We start from the raw sequence: 2,659 nt of genomic DNA, 5'->3' as shown, positions 1-2,659 counted from the left end.
GGGAAAGAGAGAGAAAAGAAAGATCTTGTAATGTTACAACAAAGAAACAGGAGTGATGGGAGGAAAAACAGCAATAGGTCAGTGAAAAGGCAAATAACATCAATATTTAGTCCATTTGGGGCGCTACAACAAAATGCCTTAGACTGGATATTTTATAAACAGCAGTAATTAATTGTTCACAGTTCTGTAGGCTGGGAAGTCCAATTTAAGGGACCAGCCTTAAGTGTTGTCCTGTGAGGGCCTCACAGACAGTGCATTCTGTTTGTCCTTACATGGTGGGAGGGCCAAAAGAGTTTCCTCAATCCTCTTTTATAAAGGTGCTAATCCCATTTATGACAGCAGAGCCTCCCAAAGGGCCCACCTCCTACTAGCATCACGTTTGGGATTTGATTTCAACACATGAATTTTGGAGGGACACAAACATCTAGATCATATCAAAACTGCATGCCTGACTCAGAAGCAGTCACATCTTTTCATATCAGCAACATCAAGTACAAACTTGTAGCTCAGAGCAATAAAAATAATGAAAGGAGAATTAAGAGAAAACACAAGAAGTCAGCATAGGAAACAAGTTGATCTTTCAAGTTCTAGAAAACAGGGATTTTCTTTTCTTCTTTAAGATGAGGTCACAGAGAAGATGAATACCTGAGATTTATAACCTCCTCCCAAGTATTTTAATCAGAAATTGACAATTTGGAGATTATTTTATACAGACATTCCACACATATAAGCAGAGCAGCTATAACCTAGACCTCTTAATTTTAAAAGAGACTATCTGAAGCTAAGCTAGTTGCCAAAGAAATGTAAATAAAATAAACTCTTGCAGTTAATTATATCAAATGACCTAGTAAATCAGACAACTGATAAAAAATAAAAAACTCTCAATGAAAAAAGAATAGAATTTGAAAATCAAAAGGCATTTCCTATGATTAAAAATACATGGCAGACACTTAAAAACACTCTGCTTGAAAGCTTTTCACTTCCTTAATGTTGCAGGATGTTGCAAATATCCTCAGAATAACTGATGTGATGCTATGCTCACAAAACTGTAAATATAAGAGAGCACCTAGATCAGCTTATCCAACGAAAATATAGTGCAAGCCACCTGTATAACTGTAAATGTTCTAGTAGCCACATTTAAAATGATTTTAAAGGTGCAATTAATTTTAATGTATCAAATAAAAATGTAATTTCAAAATGTAACAAAAGATTTTTTTTAATTAATGAAATGTTCCTTTTTTCAAATTAAGTCTTCACTGATGTATATTTTACTGTTACAGCATATCACAAGTCTGACCTGCCACACTTCAGGTGCTTCATTTTCACATATGGCTAATGGTTACCATGTTAGAATATTAGTGCAGATCTAGGCACTGGTAAGATACAAAGATATATCAAATAAAGATTTCCTGCTTACCATGGTTTTTAAAACTATAAAATACATTTACTTTGGCTTAAAAAGACATCGTCAATTTCTTATTCTTGTATCTCACTCCAAAAACATGCTAAAACACAAGCATTTCCTATGATTAAAAATACATGGCAGACACTTAAAAACACTCTGCTTGAAAGCTTTTCACTTCCTTAATGTTGCAGGATGTTGCAAATATCCTCAGAATAACTGATGTGATGCTATGCTCACAAAACTGTAAATATAAGAGAGCACCTAGATCAGCTTATCCAACGAAAATATAGTGCAAGCCACCTGTATAACTGTAAATGTTCTAGTAGCCACATTTAAAATGATTTTAAAGGTGCAATTAATTTTAATGTATCAAATAAAAATGTAATTTCAAAATGTAACAAAAGATTTTTTTTAATTAATGAAATGTTCCTTTTTTCAAATTAAGTCTTCACTGATGTATATTTTACTGTTACAGCATATCACAAGTCTGCCCTGCCACACTTCAGGTGCTTCATTTTCACATATGGCTAATGGTTACCATGTTAGAATATTAGTGCAGATCTAGGCACTGGTAAGATACAAAGATATATCAAATAAAGATTTCCTGCTTACCATGGTTTTTAAAACTATAAAATACATTTACTTTGGCTTAAAAAGACATCGTCAATTTCTTATTCTTGTATCTCACTCCAAAAACATGCTAAAACACAAACTGATTCCAAATAACAGAAGGTAGAAAGAAACAAACACGGTTGACAATCCCAAACTTTCAAACTATACAAATAATGACCCATTCAAAATTTAAATTAGCAATATCCCTCTCCTTTAAAATGCACTGCAATTATATTTGAAACTTACCTCCTTAAATTCATCTCTGACAAAATCTTTGAATTTTTTAAATGAAAAAGAAATGCGTATTTGGGAGGGGAAAAGCTGTCCTATTTCAACTTTAAGGCTATCAATTATTAACTTTCATCAAACAAATCTTTGACATTGCACTGAACAATTTCTTCACATCTTTCTGGGGTTGCCACACATATATTTTTTAAAAGGATTTTTAAAAGAGAAGGAAAAAAAGAGAAAGGCCCAGCTGCAGTGGCACAGCAGTGGTATAAAGCTCAGCAGGGCTGGAGGCCACATCGAAGACCGCTTTGGTTCTCAGCGACCTGCACGCTGGGCATGCACATGCTTGCCTAGGATCCTGGCTGGCTGGGAATGGGTGGGGGTGGGGAGTACTGCACAGCAGAGCATGTT

The 2,659-nt window shown here is 34.5% G+C and overlaps 1 protein-coding gene across 8 annotated transcripts in view; it reads right to left on the bottom strand.

Annotated features, from left to right (window-relative positions):
- The window catches only part of EVI5 (ecotropic viral integration site 5), a 201,932-nt gene that overhangs the window by 153,770 nt on the left and 45,503 nt on the right, over nucleotides 1-2,659 (bottom strand). Inside the window, exon 1 of one of the 8 annotated variants that reach the window (XM_006140147.3) lies at nucleotides 2,264-2,335. The exons of the other annotated variants lie outside the window; for them this stretch is intronic. Coding sequence (XP_006140209.1) covers nucleotides 2,264-2,277 — 14 coding nt within the window. The 5' untranslated portion in view covers nucleotides 2,278-2,335. Of the gene's footprint in view, nucleotides 1-2,263; nucleotides 2,336-2,659 lie in introns of those variants that run through there. 8 annotated transcript variants of the gene reach the window in all.

Source organism: Tupaia chinensis, unplaced genomic scaffold (assembly GCF_000334495.1).
Source record: "Tupaia chinensis unplaced genomic scaffold, TupChi_1.0 Scaffold000023_1, whole genome shotgun sequence".
Taxonomy (NCBI): domain Eukaryota; kingdom Metazoa; phylum Chordata; class Mammalia; order Scandentia; family Tupaiidae; genus Tupaia; species Tupaia belangeri.
Note: the sequence above shows the minus strand (reverse complement) of the source record. Positions and strands in the feature narration are given on the sequence as shown.